General features: G+C 45.5%; 1 protein-coding gene across 1 annotated transcript in view; it reads left to right on the forward strand.

Moving 5' to 3' along the window:
- The window catches only part of TTC27 (tetratricopeptide repeat domain 27), a 401,980-nt gene that overhangs the window by 144,203 nt on the left and 239,680 nt on the right, over window positions 1-18,097 (forward strand). Inside the window, exon 7 of the mRNA XM_075594976.1 lies at window positions 11,932-11,998. Within this exon, the coding sequence (XP_075451091.1) occupies window positions 11,932-11,998 (67 nt within the window). The remainder of the gene's footprint in view (window positions 1-11,931; window positions 11,999-18,097) is intronic.

The following is an 18,097-nucleotide window of genomic DNA, read 5'->3' on the forward strand; positions in this document are numbered from 1 at the left end:
ACATGAGTTATTTTATTAAACTCAAAAACTTATTAAAAAAGCTACATCGATAGAAGAAAAAAAAAATTAATATAGAGGAGGCGGATGGCACCTTACACTGAAGGTCACTTTCTGAGTCGTGTTACGAAGGGCAAATATTATTGCTATGGAGACTAAAGAAAATAATTTTTCTTGACTCTTAAAAAAATAAATAAAAAATAAATAAAAAGAATATTATCAAAGAAAATGTTTTAATCCTAAAAGAGATTGATTTACAAAGGTTTACTGATAAATATGTTCTCTCTTGATATTTCTGTGATCAACATTCACTGTGACATAACCAATACGCGGTAGAGACTTTTCAAAAATTTCTTTAAACCATGTAACGTGAAGTGAGATGTAGCGCGATTTGTTATATGCAGTGAATGTATCGTAAAGTCAATGTAATACTTGGTTATGTGCATGCATTGTGTGAAATGTTTCAGCCAGCTAATTAGTTCAGATAAAGTCCCTTAATAAAGGGAAGGGAATCATACACTACTATACCGATGGAGTTTTGAACAGTGACTCCAGTGTTAGAAATAATGTAATACTTCAGCATGTTTGATGTGAATTCCTAAAGACAGCGTGGCGTGCAAGCAATTGTATTATTTCATGTATTTGTGTGTGTGTGTGTGTGTGTGTGTGTGTGTGTGTGTGTGTGTATATACAGTTAGGGCCGGAAATAATTGGACACTGATACAAATTTTGTTATTTCGGCTGTGTGCCAAAATAAATTCAAGTTACAGGTAAATAATGAATATGGGCTTAAAGTGCAGTCTATCAGCTTTAATTTGAGGGTATTCACATCCAAATTGGAGGAAGGGTTTAGGAATTACATCTCTTTAATATGTAGCCCCCTCTTTTTCAAGGGACCAAAAGTAATTGGACAATTGACTCAAAAGCTGTTTCATGGACAGGTGTGGGCTATTCCTTCGTTATTTCATCATCAATTAAGCAGGTAAAAGGTCTGGAGTTGATTCCAGGTGTGGCATTCACATTTGGAAGCTGTTGCTGTGAACCAACAGCATGCGGTCAAAGGAGCTCTCAATGCAAGTGAAACAGGGCATCCTTAGGCTGCAAAAAAAAAAGAAAATCCATCAGAGAGATAGCAGGAACATTAGGAGTGGCCAAATCAACAGTTTGGTACATTCTGAGAAAAAAAGAACGCACTGGTGAGCTCTGCAACACTAAAAGGTCTGGATGTCCACGGAAGACAACAGTGGTGGATGATCATAGGATCCTTTCCATGGTAAAGAAAAAACCCTTCACAACATCCAGCCAAGTGAAGAACAACCTCCAGGAGGTAGGCATATCATTATCCAAGTCTACCATAAAGAGAAGACTTCACAAGAGCAAATACAGAGGGTTCACCACTAGGTGCAAACCATTCAAAAGCCTCAAGAATAGAAAGGCCAGATTAGACTTTGCCAAACAATATCTAAAAAAGCCAGCCCAGTTCTGGAACAGAATTCTTTGGGCAGATGAAACTAAGATCAATCTGTACCAGAATGATGGGAAGAAAAAAGTATGGAGAAGGCTTGGAACGGCTCGTGATCCGAAGCATACCACACATCTGTAAAACACGGTGGAGGCAGTGTGATGGCATGGGCATGCATGGCTTACAATGGCACTGGGTCACTAATGTTTATTGATGATGTGACAGAAGACAGAAGCAGCCAGATGAATTCTGAAGTGTAGAGGGAAATATTGTCTGCTCAGATTCAGCCAAATTCAGTGAATTTGATTGGACGGCGCTTCACTTTGCAGATGGACAATGACACAAAACATACTGCGAAAGCAACCCAGGAGTTTTTTATGGCAAAGAAGTGGAATATTCTGCAATGGCCGAGTCAATCACCTGATCTCAACCTGATAGAGCATGCATTTCACTTGCTGAAGACAAAACTTAAGGCAGAAAGACCCACGGACAAACAACAACTAAAGACTGCTGCAGTAAAGGCCTGGCAACGCATCACAAAGGAGGAAACCCAGTGTTTGGTGATGTCCATGCGTTCCAGACTTCAAGCAGTCATTTAACTAAACTTGTGATAATCCGCTCTCCAAAGAATAATATTGCTAGATAATTGGTTAGGATACAGCTGGTGCATAGGGATAAGGTATTGTATAAACACAAACTAGAAGATCACAAGGTCTGCCAAAGATAGCTGTGATAGCTACTACACCACCCATTTTTTAATTGAATTTTATATGTTTGCGCCGTTATTTAAGGTATAATAAAATTTCATTATTTTCAACCTATTCAGGTTTTAAGTGGTTACTGTCCTCCCACAGTGTTGGGAGCAGTTACTTTATGTACTTATATAGCCTATTTGACATTATGTTGGGGAATACTTAACCCCCTATATTCCAGCAGTTATAGAGTGCAACTATTAAAGCAGTCATTGCCTGCAAAGGATTCTTGAAATAGTATTAAAAATAAACATTTTATTTATGATTGTGTTCATTTGTCCAATTACATTTGAGCCTCTGAAATAAGGGGACTGTGTATGAAAATGGTTGCAATTCCTAAATGTTTCATACGATATTTTTGTTCAACCCCTTGAATTAAAGCTGAAAGTCGGCACTTCTATTGCATCTCGGTTATTTCATTTCAAATCCGTTGTGGTGGCGTACAGAGCCAAAATTATGAAAATTGTGTCAGTGTCCAATTATTTCCGGAGCTAACTGTGTGTATATGTGTGTATATGTGTGTATATGTGTGTATATATGTTTACGTTTCAATTTAAAGGGACAGTGTACCCATTGTTTTAGTTACCTTTTTTGGACAAATAAATCCACCAGCACTATTTCACCAGAAAAGTCGTGTTGTCTCCTCACTTACCACGACCATCCTGCCACAATATATATATATATATATATATATATATATATATATATATATATATATATATATATATATATATATATATATATATATTGTGGCAGGATGGTCGTGGTAAGTGAGGAGACAACACGACTTTTCTGGTGAAATAGTGCTGGTGGATTTATTTGTCCAAAAAAGGTAACTAAAACAATGGGTACACTGTCCCTTTAAATTGAAACGTAAACAAAAGCCTAACCCCGGTCGGGGCACTGACTAAACAAAAGTGCAGGCTAACTACCTGGCTGGCTAGCTAACCTAGTCCAGCCCAACAAGGTTCAGCAATAGCAGTTGGCTCCTTACCTGGGAGCTTTATTCTCCCCCCTTGGGACAGGATCAATCTGAGCAGCTTGTGTCTGTCTGTCAACACTCCTCTGTCTTCTCTCTGCACCTCAGAGAGAGAGACTGCCGCCTCAGAGGATTTCCTCTTCCTGTTTTAAAGCAGGTGAACTAGCTTAATTTGAATCACCTGTGGACTGCTTAACAAGCTGGGTTAACCCCTTGTCTACTGGAAAGCATGCATACTGCCATCTCCTACTAACATATACTGAGTCAATGACCCTGTCACATATCCCCCTTCCCAGCGTAACGTTACCGAGTGGAGCGACCCGTGCACTGAGACTGTGCACCCTAGAGAGTGCATCAGCATTACCGTGCAGTATGCCTGGCCGATGTTGGACCGTGAAGTTGAAAGGTTGCAACGACAAAAACCAACGGGTAACTCTCGAGTTCTTTTCTTTATTTCTATGCATCCACTGTAGGGGTGCGTGATCTGCAATGAGCGTAAAAGATCTGCCTAACAGGTAATACTTCAATGTGTCTGTTGCCCACTTTACGGCCAAACACTCTTTTTCTACTGTGGCATATCTTTGTTCGCGGGGACACAATTTGCGACTTAAATAGAGGACCGGGTGTTTCTCTTCTCCTACAAACTGGGACAGTACTGCTCCGAGACCTACTTCGGAGGCGTCCGTTTGCAGAAAAAACTCCTTACTAAATCCGGGGCTACCAAGACTGGGTGACTACAGAGCGCTGTACGTAGGTCTAAAAATGCGGTCTCCACATTACTGTTCCATTTTACAACATCAGGTGCCTTTGCCTTTACTAGATCTGAAAGCTGTGCTGCCCGGGTTGCAAAATGGGGTATAAATCGCCTGTAGTAACCTACCATGCCTAGAAATGTCCTAACCTGTTTTTTTTTTTTAAGGGGACGGGGCCAACTCTCAATGGCTTCAACTTTATTGAGCTGGGGTTTTACTGTCCCCCTTCCCACAACATAGCTAAGATATTTTGCTTGTGCTAGGCCGACTGAACATTTAGCTGGGTTGGCTGTAAGACCCGCCTCCCGAAAGGTTCTCAACACTGCCTCAACCTTTTGTAGATGTGAGTCCCAATCTGGACTATGAATTACCACATCGTCTAAGTACACTGAGGCGTAGTTCGAGTGTGGGTGTAACAATTTATTCATCAACCTTTGGAAGGTTGCAGGCGCCCCATGAAGACCAAAGGGTAAGACAGTATACTGAAAAAGACCATCAGGTATGGAGAAGGCCGTTTTCTCTTTTGCTGACCTTGTTAAGGGGATTTGCCAATAACCCTTTGTAAGATCTAAAGTGGTTAGAAAATGAGCCCTCGCCAACCTCTCAATTAACTCGTCTACCCGTGACATAGGATAGGCATCAAACTTCGAGACTTCATTTACTTTTCTAAAGTCATTACAGAACCGTATAGACCCATCTGGCTTAGGTACCCAGACAATAGGGCTGGACCATTGACTATGGGACTCCTCAATTGCGCCTAAATCTAGCATCTTCTTTACCTCTGACTGAATAGCCCCTCTTCTGGCTTTTGGGATTCTATAGGGTCTTATCTTAATGGCTACGCCTGGCTTGGTGACGATATCATGGGAAATCACCATAGTTTTCCCTGGTACGCTGGAAAATACATCCCTGTTCCTTTTTACCAAGTCCACAGCTTCTCTGTATTGTTCAGGGGTGAGTTCTGCCGATATTCGAACAAGTGGTTCCTCCCCTTTCCCAGATTTATTAGCTACTACCGTCAGACATACCTCTCTATCCTTCCAGGATTTTAATAGATTTATGTTATAGATTTGCTCTACCTTCCTCCGATCTGGCTGTCGAATTTTATAATTCACCGGGCCGACCTGTTCTAGAACCTCATATGGCCCCTGCCAATGTGATAACAGCTTGCTTTCGGCCGTGGGAACAAGCACCATTACTCGGTCCCCTGGTCGGAAGTTGCGAACCGTAGCCTGTCTGTTGTAAAGGTTCTGTTGGGCCCTCTGTGCCTCTTCTAAATGTTGTCTGACTATGGGGGTAATATGCGCAATACGTTCTTTCAAATCTTCCACAAATTGGACGACATTTTTCATTGGAACAGCTTGTTGCTCCCACTCTTCTTTGAGGCTATCCAGAATCCCCCTTGGGCGTCTCCCATACAGGAGTTCAAATGGGGAAAACCCTGTAGACGCCTGTGGCACCTCTCGGATAGCAAACAAGGTGTCCCAGTTTTTCCCATCACTAGCAACCATCTTTCTCAACATCATCTTTAGAGTTTTATTAAATCGTTCTGCCAGTCCGTCCGTTTGCGGATGGTAAACAGAGGTTCTTAGGGACTGTATTTTTAGCTCTACACATAAGTCTCGCATAAGCTTAGATGTAAACGGGGTACCTTGATCTGTCAGAATTTCTTTCGATATCCCGAGTCGGGAGAATACCTGTAACAATACCTTAGCTATAGCTTTGGAGGAAGTATTACGTAAAGGCAATGCCTATGGATAGCGAGTGGCATAGTCTAGGATCACTAGGATGTATTGATGACCCTTGGCAGATTTCTCCAAGGGACCCACTATATCCATGGCGATCTTCTCAAATGGGATCTCAATAATAGGCATAGGGATCAATGGGGCCCTCAAACTTGGTCGGGGGGCTGTCAACTGACACTCTGGACAAGAGGCACAGAATCTCTTTACTGCATTATATATCCCTGGCCAGTAAAATCTTTTTAGGATTCTTTGCTGTGTCTTCTTTACTCGCAGATGACCCCCCAATAAGTGAGAGTGTGCTAGTTCCAGGACCTTCCTTACTAATGAACTGGGTACTAGCAATTTTTCTATCTCTTGGCCCTTCTCTTGGCTCAGACAACTGTGGGCAGTGAGCCTTAATATGTCCCGTCTTCCCACACTCAAAACAAACAATTGGCCCAGTTCGTTCTTGAAACCCTTTCTGAGATTTTTAGCTTCTGTCCCTATCCGGGTTTTCTTCCACCCGCTCAAATCGTGCGAACGGTCGTGGGTCCTGGCGCCAGCGCTGGCCTCTACTGTTCGAGTTGGTACGTGGGTTGTGGTTTGTGCGAGTGGGGCGTGACAGTTCACGGGTAGCCAGAAACTGCTCCACTGCGCCTACCATGGCGTCACAAGAGAGGGGATCTCCCTGCCCCACCCACTGTTGAAGGTCCTGGGGTAACGCTCGAATGAAGTGGTCCAACACCACCATTTCAAGGATCCGTGTCGGGCTATATTCCTCTGGTTTCAGCCACTTGGACGCTATGTGAATCAAATCCCATAACTGGGACCTGGGTGGCTTCTGTTCCTGGTATCTCCACGTATGGAACCTCTGCGCACAAACTGCGGGAGTCACTCCAATCCTTGCAAGGATTTCGCTTTTCAGACAGTCATAGTCTGCTGCGGCTTCTTCGTCAAGGTCACAATACGCTTTTTGGGCTTCCCCCAGTAAAAAGGGTGCGATAATCCCAGCCCACTTGGAGCGGGCCCAACTTTCCCGGGAAGCGATTCGCTCAAAGGACCTGAGGTATCCCTCGACGTCATCGTGCGGCGTCATTTTCTGCAGGTACACATTCACCTGGACGGGCCGAGCCGGGGCCGTACTGGACGAGTCCATTTTAATTTGGGTCAGCTGCTCAATCAGCTGTTTCTGTGTGTCTGCAATAATGTCAAGCTGGGCTGCAAGTATCCGGTTCGTCTCGCGTTGTGCAGCCGTGCTTTCCTGCTGAACAGCGGTGCTGTGCACTAAGGCCTTTACAACGTTCTCCATACTGATAGTTACCGCGTGGACAGGTCCCACCAGTCGCAATCGGTAGCTCCGCCCCTTTTACAGGGGGTTCGACATCCCACTTCTGACACCACGTGTGGCAGGATGGTCGTGGTAAGTGAGGAGACAACACGACTTTTCTGGTGAAATAGTGCTGGTGGATTTATTTGTCCAAAAAGGGTAACTATAACAATGAGTACACTGTCCCTTTAAATTGAAACGTAAACAAAAGCCTAACCCCAGTCGGGGCACTGACTAAACAAAAGTGTAGGCTAACTACCTGGCTGGCTAGCTAACCTAGTCCAGCCCAACAAGGTTCAGCAATAGCAGTTGGCTCCTTACCTGGGAGCTTTATTCTCCCCCCTTGGGACAGGATCAATCTGAGCAGCTTGTGTCTGTCTGTCAACACTCCTCTGTCTTCTCTCTGCACCTCAGAGAGAGAGACTGCCGCCCCAGAGGCATTTCCTCTTCCTGTTTTAAAGCAGGTGAACTAGCTTAATTTGAATCACCTGTGGACTGCTTAACCAGCTGGGTTAACCCCTCGTCTACTGGAAAGCATGCATACTGCCATCTCCTACTAACATATACTGAGTCAATGACCCTGTCACAATATATATATATATATATATATATATATATATATATATATATATATATACATATACATGTACACACAGTGGTCGACAAATCACCCAAAAATCTACTCGCCGAGCAAAAAAATCTTCTTGCCACCTAGTCCCGCCCCCAACCCCACCTTAGTCCCACCCCAAGCCCACTTTAAAAAAATAAATTGAATAAATTCCTTGTAAGTACAACATTCGTTTTTGACATAAGTTTATTTATTGTATTACATTATACTACAATTAGTCATGGTTACGTGTGTGTGTGTGTGTGAATGTCGGATTTACAACAAACAAAAAAAGCCAGATGTGAATGACTAGTTTCCTGCACCCTTTATTCAGTGTCTGGATGCCCCCGCTTCACAATACCTAAAGCAGCAATCCCAGCTGGTATCTTACCTGATCCGCAGTCCCTCTATGTCCAGGTACCCTCATTCCCGCAATGTTATATGTTGGAGGGGAGGTGTTCTCTTCCTGTCTTCTTGGTTAGGGGGGATTCTGATGCCTCCCATCTGAAGCTTGAGAGTCAGATCTGGAAGAAAGCAGTATAGGTTATTTCGGTGTAGGTATTGGGCAGTTAAGATATACAGGGTAAATAAGATATCCAGATACAGAGAGGAGGGAGGGGAGACAGAGAGAGGAGGGAGGGGAGACAGAGAGAGGAGGGAGGGGAGACAGAGAGAGGGGGGGTGACTGACTGGCTGGGGGGGTGACTGACTGGCTGGGGGGGGTGACTCACTGGGTGGGGAGGAGGTGACTGACACTGGGTGGGGAGGGGGTGACTGATTGAGGGGTACCTCTGGTGTCCTACGCGCGCGCACACACACACACAATGTCTGTCACACACACACACACACACACACACACACACACAATGTCTGTCACACACACACAACGTTGAGCAGAAGAAGCAGCAGCTCCCCCTCCTTCCCCCCCCCCCCCACCCCACACCTTAGGTAGCTCACATGAAAGTTTACAGAAGAAGCCGATACCACAGATGACCCCCCCACCCTCTCAGCTCACAGGCAGGAGGCAGCGAGGACTGCACGCACGCTCCTAGGAGGGAGGAAGAGGAGAGCGGAGAGGGAAAAGCCAGGGGCAGCAGTGAGTGCGGCCGGCCAGCGAAACTCCTGGGACTCGAGGGGGGGAGGGTAGAAAGGAAGAGAGGAAAGACCACGCCCAGCACCATGCTCCCCCCCCGCGCCCATCTCCCGCCCCGCGCGGGCAGCCATGGGGACCAGGGGGGAAGCGGGGCCTGGGGGGGGAACACCCCCGCTACCATCACCCACCCCGCGGGCAGACACGGGGACAGGGACGGGAAACGGGGACCGGGACGGGGGGGTGCAATGGAGTACTAACCTCTTCAAGCAGCAGGATGTGGATGCGCCTGGGTGGCCTTAGCCTGGATGGCGCGAGCAGGGAAAATTTAAAAAAAACACGTGCGCTGCCTGGGCGGCCATAAGGAGGTCGCCACGAGGTCAAATCCACTCGCCCGGGGCGTGCGGGGGAATAGGTTTGTCGAACACTGTGGATGTGTATATATATATATAATGCCCACAGCACTTCAGAATTAGAAGAATATAAAGATACATTTATTTAATGCATCATGAGATACAAACTGAGCGATGTTGTGAGCCAAAAACCAGCCCTTTCTCAAGCTTCAGGGGGAACATCATTCCTGTACCTTTTTTTCCCCATAGAGCACGTGGTAAATTTTATAGCATTATTGTGATAATCTAAAAAAAAAAAACCTCCTTTTATATGTTTTAGAAAACAATTAGAATGTAATTATTATGTACAAAAATAATTATATAGATTCTAAATTATTTTGACGTGAGCAAATGTGCATAATATTGCGCATGTCCAAGAATAATTTCCCCCTCTGTCAGCGTTCCATCACCTTTCTTTTCTAGAAAAACACACCTGTATGTACTGTATATATCTATGTATGTATAGTTCATGCTAGCGTAATTGGAAAATAGCCTTGTTCTAATAATGTAAATACTCCTCAAGCTGACCTTGGCTATTGACTGCAACAGCTTTTGCTGTACATACTATATGTGAAGTCTGTACTACGTATGTTGAAAATACTGTATATTTTGGGTGAGTCTGGGTCGTAACTCTTCGCCGCCAGAACTGCTCCGCCATCTTATAAATGTCCCCGGATCTACACAGCAGCAGGGTACCTTGTGCGGCCGCTCTTCCGACTGCATTTGTAAGTGTGCCACGACACAATTTTACATTTTGCGGCTGGGGAGATCCGAGGACATTTAAAGATGGCGAAAGCTAGTGAGGTGACCATCAGCGAGTAGCCCTGGCGGCGGAGTACCAGTGACAATTTGGTCATGGCCAAACGTCCCATGCTGCTTGGCCCTACTGCTGCGGCACAGTTTATTCGAGCATTTGCCCGTTCTGTGCCGCAGCAGTAGCCTGGCGCGCGCCCGAGTGTGACGGGCGCGCGCCGAAGCAGCGGAAGAGCGCCCTCCGATCGGGGCGCTCTCCCTCCCGCTGCCGGGTCCGCCGGGTCCCCCGGAACCCCCTGCCGCCGTCCCGCAGATCGCGGGACACCAGGGCTCCCTCGGGGAGCCCTGGACGCGCGTGCAGGGGGCGCAGGCTCCCGAAGACGCGTGACCGCGCGTCTTTGACGCGCGGCACGCCGAGGGGCGGCCACTAGCAAGCCGGGAAATCTCCCGGCTTGCGGATCTGGCCGCACTGCGATAAAGTGTGTCGCCAGTGTATTACACTATAATAAGTAAACCCCATAGAGTACTTTACAAGTTGTAAAGTCCTTGTTGTGTTTGTGCTCTTGGAAAAAGTGGGAAGACTCTTTTATCAGTTGTTGCGTTTATAGTGAAAGCACTAATAGACAGGTCTGCTGTAGCTTTGAAAATAATAAGTTATAATTTTATTTCGTATAGCGCTTTTCTCACAATGGGAATCAAAACGCTTCACAATTACAGTATAGTGCGCAGGACGCAGCACGTAGGATTGTTACAGACACAGTTTCTGCCCCTTAGAGCTAACAATCTATGATTTTGTTTGGTGCCTATGGCACAGGGAGATAAAATGACTTACCCAAGATCACAAGGAGCTGACACCGGGAATTGAACCAGGTTCCCCTGATTCAAACTCTGTGTCATTGTTTACAGAGTTAGTGACTTTACTTACCGAGTCACTCTATGTCTCAATTAGATTGTAAGCTATTCAGAGCAGGGACGCCTTTTCCTAAATGTTACTTTTATGTCTGAAGCACTTTTCCCCTTTGTGTTATTTATATTATGTGTTATCTATATGATTGTCACATGTATTACTGCTGTGAAGCGCTACTGTATGTACATTAATGGCACTATGTAAATAAAGACATACAGCACATACATACAATTATATTTTCACCAGGGAGAAAGAGAAAGCGCTCTGGGGATGGTATGAAGAGTTGTTGTTGTTTTGTTTTTGTTTTTTCAATTTTATTATTATTCTTACATTTTTTTTAGTAATTTGTGTTTTTTTTACTGCTTCAAATGAATTCCCTTGTATGTTTATTTGTCAACATCTTTCTGCTCTTCTCTTCTGGGTATGCACCTTAACCCTGGCTGTGCTCAAAGCTGTGACCATGCAGCAAGCTTAAGCCTATAGGGAACCATGTTAAAAATGGTTTTTGAAGCAAAAAGTGGCACTGCGTGCTCATTTGCATGTCATTTCCCAGAATCCCTTGCTGCAGTGGAAGTGCTGTATGCTAGGTGATAATGGTGAAAGGTGGGGTTGCAGACCTGCCTAAGACATGCAGATGAGCATACAGTTGTATTTGCATATATATATATATATATATATATATATATATATATACATTACATAACATAACATTACATAACTCCTGTGCTGTATTTAATACATTTATTTTCATTCACCTGAGTGCTGTCTCCCTTTTTGCTGCTATGCGGTAATGTATACTTTTATTATTTATATGGGACATGCACCTATTCATTATTGAATTTCTATTGGAGTGCCAGTGATTTTTTATCATATATATATATATATATATATATATATATATATATATATATATATATATATATATATACAGTGGTCGACAAATCACTAAAAAAATCTACTCGCCGAACACAAAAATCTACTCGCCACCTAGTACCACATGTGTGCTGCTTGGGCCAATAGGAGCTCGCCACGATGTTAAATCCACTCGCCCGGGGCGTGCAAATGTATAGGTTTGTCGAACACTGTATATATATATATATATATATATATACCCTTGAATTGAAGCTTACTTTGAATCATTAACTTGTAATAGTTGTATATTAAAATATACATATTTTTTTGTTAACAGCATAGATTTCCAGAAGAACAACCCAGTGCATAAGTTAACAGAGGAAGAATTGCTGGCTTTCACTTCAGTAAGTAACATTCTCCTGGACTTTTTTGATGCACGTGTCTTTGTCTGTAACAATCCTACGTGCTGCGTACCGCGCACTATGCTGCAATTGGGAAGCGCTTTTAGTCCCATTGGGAGAAAAGCGCTATATGAAATAGTTATTATTATTCTTATTAATATTATATCCCCACATCATTCATCTTGATAGTGAATGTTGACCGTCTGTAACCAGGGAGAGCTATTTAAAGCAGCACTTCACATTGGTCCATTTAAAAATAATAATAATACTGTATGTGCTACTCTTTAAAACTGCTGTCTCAGTCTCTACACCTCTACTTTGCAGCAGATTAAAATGGCTGCCTTTAATTTACATACAGTAGAACCGCCAGGAGCCAAACAAAAAGAAAACCTGCCACAAAAGAAACCCCTCAATACCTTCAGACAGTTGTAGAGAAAAATCAGGTTTTGAATGAGGAATAAGACACCGTAATATGATCTTAGCTATAATGGGTTCTTTTTCTCCACATAGTAGCTTTCACAGTTGGTAAATAAACAATTTAATCTGATTTGGAAGTGTTTGCTGTTTAAAGAAAAAACATGTATTCATATGGTCCGAAAAGAAATTAAGAACCTCTATCTAATTTACAGAGACCGATTGTAAAAGATGGTTTGGCCCTTCCTAATTTAACTTTTATCTAGCAGCTGCACAATTTTCAACTATTATTGATTGGCACAAAAAAACAAATCCCAAACGATGGGTGGGCATTGAACACATATTATCCCCCACCCCATTGGAAAATGTACTTTGGATTCCCAAATCAAAACGCCCCAGAGAAATGTATAATATTTTGTCAATGTCTTGCTTTCTCTTCTACTGGGACAAAAAAAGCTGGTCTAATCCAAAGCCCATCCAGATGGATGTGAATACAGAAATTTCTCTTCTTGGAAAGAGGCGGAAATTACAAAACACTTACATTTTTTTGATTCTGGAACATTGATCGAAGAACAAACATCATAATTCAGATGGAAATAACTGCTATATATGCACGGTTTCAATACAGGTAGTCCTCGCTATCCAGCGTTTCACTTAACAACGAATGTAACCCTATCGGCTGTTTTTCGACGCCGGAATGTGTTATCTTATGCCGGTATGCGTTATCCAACGCTCACCGCCACTGATTAACATGGGACTCACTTTACAACGGTTTCACTATCCAACACTACTTCCTGAACGGATTCCGTTGGATAATCGAGGACTGCCTGTACTTTGTTTTATGATTGAACCCTTTTGCTTCTCAAGTAGTTGGCCTTTCATTCATTTGATAATGACCTGTACCAATTCTAGGGCTGAGTGGTCTAATTTCCTTAGAAAGCTGCAGGTTCTTGAGGGTGAGAGAAACCTCACCTAAAGTGAATGAAGGTACAATTACAAAATGTGTTTAACACCTGACAGAATAGTGAACATTTTATAAAAATTTTTTTAACCTCACTCCTTTTAGTACTTGCTGTACCGGAACGAAAGAATTGTGGTTCACTGTTGTCACGCTGCGCTCACCACAAACAGGACGGAAGACCGCGGGGCTGAGGTGGGGATGTATAGGCACCGACCCACAACCACGCAGTCCTGTCCGGAATGCGTAGTCCTAGTCGTACCGCGTCGTAGGGTTGGAGAGGTCAGGGTAGTCAGGGTACTTGCCGTGTTCCAGGGTTGGGGAGTCCGGGTAGGTAGAGTTTCGTAGCCAAGGTCCTGGGTAATAGAAGGTAGAGTAGTCGAGTAACGAAGCCGGGGTCAAAGTGCTGGAGAGTGTAGAAATCCAAGTAACAGGCAGGGTCAAACAGGACAGACAAAGTTCAAGACAAAACTAGACAGCAGCGGTGAGCACAATGCATAAACAGGAGTTTATGCTCAGCAATGAAGGACAGGCAGAAGCAGGTATATATGTGGGAAGGGTCCAATTACCTTGCAGGGGTGTGTTCTGGTCCACCAATGGTGTCAGAGAGACACTGATCAAAAACAGCTTGCAATTAGGCTCTCCTGATGCTAGGTCTGGTTGCCGGGCAACCCGCGCGCGTGCGCGATGCGCGTCGCGACGTGATGACGTCATGTGGTTTACTCAGCAAGTCTCCGCCTGTGGGAGGTTCCAGCAGCTCCCTCACGTTCTCCTGCTTCCTGGTTGCCGAGCAACCCGTGCGCGTGCGCGATGCGTCTCGCGGAGCTCCGCCATCACGCCACTGCGCCTGCACTGCCCTGGCAGTGCGTGGGCGCATGACTCTGCCCCGTGGTGCTTCCCTGAGTCGGTCTCCGCGTGGATCAGAGGCAAGTGTGACAGTATCCCCCCCTTGAGGAGAGACCTCCGGGCGAACCAGAGATGGTTTCTCAGGATGCCTACAGTGGAAGGCAGAGATGAGGCGGTTGGCATGTACCTGATGATGAGGAATCCACTCTCTCTCCTCTGGGCCATAGCCTCTCCAGTGTACAAGATATTGTAATCCTCCTCTGGATATTCTGGAGTTGAGAATGGTCTGAACCTCGTATTCTTGTTGGCCCTCTACCAGTATGGTTTGCGGAGGTTTAGATTGTCCTTTGGAGGATGAGTCTTGATGATAAGGTTTGAGAAGGGATGAGTGAAATACAGAAGGAATCCTCATATTTTTTGGCAGTTCAAGCCGATAGGCTACTGGGTTGATCCTTTTGGTGATGCGGAAAGGGCCGATAAAACGTGGTGCCAGTTTGGGTGAAGCTACCTTTAGCCGAATGTTTTTGGTAGACAACCAAACCCTTTGTCCTACAGAGTACCCTGGGACCTCTCTTCGGTGACGATCCGCTTGTCTCTTGTGTAATATACCAGCGTGCTGTAGATTCCGATGGATCTTCTGCCATAGGTCTTGTAAGTGGCGAATCCTGTCCTCTGCGGCCGGGACTCCAGACTTGGAGATGAGGGAAGGAAGTGCCGACGGATGGAAGCCATAGTTGACCATAAATGGTGACTGTTGGGATGATTCGTTCTGTAGATTATTGTGGGAGAATTCTGCCCATGGGAGAAGTTCCGCCCAGTCGTCCTGAGTGTCAGCGATAAAGCACCTCAAAAACTGTTCCAGAGACTGATTGGTGCGTTCCGTCTGTCCATTGGTCTGGGGGTGATATCCCGATGAAAAGTGTAGGGTAACGTCCAGATTTTTACAAAACGCCCTCCAGAACCGGGAGATGAACTGGGATCCTCTATCGGACACTATGACCTGAGGGGACCCATGTAACCTGAAGATCTCCCTGATGAAAACTTCGGATAACCTTGGTGCAGTGGGTAACCCCTTCATAGGGATGAAGTGTGCCTGTTTGGAAAATCTGTCCACCACCACAAGTATAGTGTCCATGCCTCTAGATTTGGGCAACTCAACGATGAAGTCCATCGATATATGTGTCCATGGACGTACTGGGATGGGTAGTGGTTGAAGGAGACCTGCTGGTCTGTTGTGTGGCGTCTTGCTTCGAGCACAAGTAGCGCACGTTGCTACGAAGGCTTGTATGTCTCTCCGCATGTAGGGCCACCAGAATGTGCGTTCGATGAACTCAGTAGTTCTTTTGGTGCCAGGATGGCCTGCAGTCTTGGATGAATGTCCCCACTCCATGACTCTCCTCTGGAATTTACGGGGAGTGAACAACCGGTCCTCCGGAACGTTGAGTCCTGCCGGGATGTTGTTCTGAGCCTTAGTAATGTCCGTTAAGGCACTAAAAGTATTTGCAGCCAAAATACAAGTGGAAGGGAGAATGGTCTCCTGTTGATCCCCCTTGTTATCCTCTACCAGGAACTGTCGTGACAAGGCGTCGGCTTTAATGTTTTTTGAACCAGGGATGTAGGAAATGAGGAAGTTAAAGCGAGTAAAGAATAAGGACCATCTTGCCTGGCGAGATCCTAGTCGCCGTGCTCCCTCAATGTACAGAAGATTCTTATGGTCCGTAAGTATCGTGACTGGCGACTCTGTGCCTTCCAGTAAGTGCCTCCACTCTTCCAAGGCCAGCTTGATAGCGAGGAGCTCCCGGTTACCTACATCGTAATTCCTTTGGGCGGAGGAAAATTTCTTTGAAAAATATGCACAAGGATGAAGTGGAGCTTGAGGATTCTTTCTCTGTGAAAGTATAGCACCTGCTCCTACATCGGAGGCGTCGACCTCCAAAAAAAAAGGTAACGAAGGATCTGGATGGGTTAAGATGGGTGCTGAGGCGAATGCCGTCTTTATTCTCTCGAAAGCCTGGAGAGCCTTCTCAGTCCACCTTGTACGATCAGCTCCCTTCTGTGTGAGTGCCGTGATGGGTGCTACTACCGATGAGAATCCCTGAATGAACCTCCGGTAGTAGTTAGCGAAACCGAGGAACCTTTGGATGGCCTTGAGGGAGAGGGGACAGGGCCATTCGAGTACCGCCTTGACCTTGGTAGGATCCATAGCAAGGCCGGTATCCGATATGATGTAGCCGAGAAAAGAGGTGGATGTTTGATGGAAATGGCATTTCTCGAGCTTGGCATACAAATGGTTCTCTCTTAAACGCTGCAGGACTTGTTTGACATGCATTATATGTTCCGGTATGGATCTGGAAAAAATTAATATATCGTCCAGGTATACTATAACACGGTGGTCCAGAAGGTCTCTGAAAATGTCGTTGACAAAGTCTTGGAAGACCGCAGGAGCATTACACAATCCAAATGGCATGACCAGGTACTCGTAATGCCCGTCGCGAGTATTGAATGCTGTCTTCCATTCATCTCCTTCTCTGATTCTAACCAGATTATAGGCTCCTCTGAGGTCCAGTTTGGTGAAGATCCTGGCTCCCTGGAGTTTGTCGAACAATTCGGCTATCAACGGAAGGGGGTAGCGGTTTTTTATGGTGAGTTTGTTGAGGCCCCGGTAATCAATGCAGGGTCTGAGGGTTCCGTCCTTTTTTTTGACGAAAAAAAATCCTGCCCCCGCAGGTGATGAAGATTTCTTAATGAACCCCCTCTGGAGATTCTCCTGAATATATGTTCTCATGGCCTGGGTCTCAGGAATCGATAGTGGGTATGACCCTCCTCTGGGAGGTATGGCCCCGGGTAGAAGATCGATAGGACAGTCGTACGTCCGATGTGGCGGAAGTACCTCTGCTTGACGTTTGTCAAAGACATCGCGGAAATCTTCGTATATCCTTGGCAGCTGTACCCTGTCAGGATCCGTGACCTCCATTCCTGCCACTGCCTTTGGAGCAGACATGCAATGTTCCAAGCAAAAAGAACTCCAACGAAGTGGCGTGGCCTCTGTCCAGTCAATGACAGGATTGTGGATCCGGAGCCACGGAAGTCCCAGAATGATGTTCGAGAAGGGGGTGTGAATGACATCAAAGGTTATAGTCTCGGAGTGAAAGTCGCTAGTCATGATGTTAAGGGGTATGGTTTGTAAGGAAATGATCGCGGGCTGCAATGGTCGTCCATCAATGGCTTCAAGACCTACCGGTCGATCTTTGGGTACCAACGGTATTTTATTCTTGAAGGCGAACTTTTGGTCCACGAAGTTTCCTCCTGACCCCGAATCCAGGAAGGCCCGTGTCTGTACTGTGAAGGTCTCACCGGATATGGAGATAGGTAGATAAAACCTCGTAGAGGGTTGAGGAGGGAGAAAAGTAGCAGTACCCAGCGTGATCCTCCTTATACTCACTGGGCTTTGGCGTTTCCCGGCTTCAGCGGACAGTTGAATACCAGGTGGCCGTTATTGCCACAGTAGAGGCAAAGTCCCGCTCGTTTTCTCCGTTGCTTCTCGATAGGCGAAAGGCTAGTTCCTCCCAGCTGCATGGGTTCATCTAGGACGGGAGTTGTGGAGAGTAGAGAACCTATGGTGGAAAAGGAAGATGATTGTATACCTCGGGGGTGTTTGTTTCTCTCCATCCTTCTCTCTTGGAGGCGCTGATCCATCCGGATGCACAGGTCTATTAGGTCCTCCAGTCCAGCGGGACGATCCAGAGCTGCTAATTCATCCTTCAACCGTTCGGACAGACCCTGCCAGAAGACTGCAGATAGAGCCACATCGTTCCAGCCGGTCTCGGCTGCCACCGTCCGGAAGTCCAGAGCATAACGAGCCACAGTACGGTCTCCCTGAGAAA

The sequence above is a fragment of the Ascaphus truei genome, chromosome 4 (assembly GCF_040206685.1).
Source record: "Ascaphus truei isolate aAscTru1 chromosome 4, aAscTru1.hap1, whole genome shotgun sequence".
In the NCBI taxonomy this organism is placed as follows: domain Eukaryota; kingdom Metazoa; phylum Chordata; class Amphibia; order Anura; family Ascaphidae; genus Ascaphus; species Ascaphus truei.